Source organism: Nicotiana sylvestris, chromosome 9 (genome assembly GCF_000393655.2).
Source record: "Nicotiana sylvestris chromosome 9, ASM39365v2, whole genome shotgun sequence".
Classification (NCBI taxonomy): Eukaryota; Viridiplantae; Streptophyta; class Magnoliopsida; order Solanales; family Solanaceae; genus Nicotiana; species Nicotiana sylvestris.
In genome coordinates this window covers 91,377,714-91,378,783 of record NC_091065.1, presented here as the reverse complement: position 1 = coordinate 91,378,783, position 1,070 = coordinate 91,377,714, and the positions used below count along the sequence as shown (strand labels likewise).

General features: G+C 37.7%; 1 protein-coding gene across 1 annotated transcript; it reads right to left on the bottom strand.

Moving 5' to 3' along the window:
* Nucleotides 1–228: 228 nt before the first annotated feature.
* LOC138877912 (uncharacterized) lies at nucleotides 229–790 on the bottom strand. Its single transcript, XM_070157556.1, has 2 exons — nucleotides 746–790; nucleotides 229–504 (listed from the first exon to the last, which is right to left on the bottom strand). Exons 1-2 carry the CDS (start codon nucleotides 788–790, stop codon nucleotides 229–231), a joined length of 321 nt encoding a protein of 106 aa, XP_070013657.1.
* Between the last annotated feature and the right edge of the window lie 280 nt (nucleotides 791–1,070).

Sequence of the window (1,070 nt, the reverse complement as noted above, 5' to 3'; positions counted from 1 at the left end):
ATCAAATAGAGGAACGAGTATAAAATACACAAAACGTACAGTTGGGTCCTTATATTCTCCCATCTTAAACAAACGTTCATCCACTAACGAGTTTAGAGTCATACTTGAAACGCCAAAAAAATGGGGATATCTGCTTCGTATATTATGCTCGATCTCCCAAGTCACCTCCTCGATCGATTGACCCCTCCATTTAACCTTCACTAATGCAATATCTTTCGACCTTAGCTTTTAAACTTGTCTATCCAAAATAGACACCTTCTCCTCGTCATAAGCCAAATTCTTATCCAACTGCACCCTCTCTATCACCTCAAATGCACCAATATTCTGAGAGCTCAATTTGCACTTTTTTCCAAACCTCATCATGCCCTTCATAGGCAAAACTCTAAGTAAAACGTTCTCACCCACCATGAATGCCACATCACGAACCTTTTTATCATCATAAATCTTCTGTCTAGAGGAAGTTGTACGGAGTATCTCCTGAATCAACTTCACCTTATACAAACACTATTAAAAAAATCAGGTTTTAGCAACAGACAAATTATGTAGATAAACAGAAATATCCGTTGCTAATCTCATTTAGCGATGGATTAGTAATGAATTATCAAGAAATTTTGCTAGCTATGAGCGTTTTAGCAACATATTATCCACTATGTTCGTAGCTAATTCTAGTTTTTTTCGTAGTGAAAGCATCATGAACCAAGTCTATGCCCAACAACCTAGTCTTGTCAAGATCAAATCAATCCACCGGAGAATGATATCTCTTCCTATATAAGGCCTCATATAGAGCCATCTCGATATAAGACTGGTAGTTGTTGTTGTATGCAAACTCTGATAATGGTAGAAATTGATCCCCCTGGCTTCTAAAATTAATAACACGGAATATCTTCCAAGATCTGAATGTTCTACTCGGACTGCTCGTGCTTCTAAGAATGAAATACAATACTCAACTCAACTTGCATGCCCAACTTATGCTGAACAACCCTCTAGAAATGCAAAATAAACTGAGTGCCACGATCCCGAGATGATAGAAACAAGTACACCATGTAGGAACAATCTCTCTAATGTAGATC

Bases quoted from the DNA above. Each gene is read 5' to 3' on its own strand.
- LOC138877912 (XM_070157556.1), bottom strand. From the start codon at position 790: ATGGCTCTATATGAGGCCTTATATAGGAAGAGATATCATTCTCCG. The intron at 505-745 runs GTGGATTGATTT...TTTTTTTAATAG, and splicing joins GGAAGAGATATCATTCTCCG to TGTTTGTATAAGGTGAAGTT.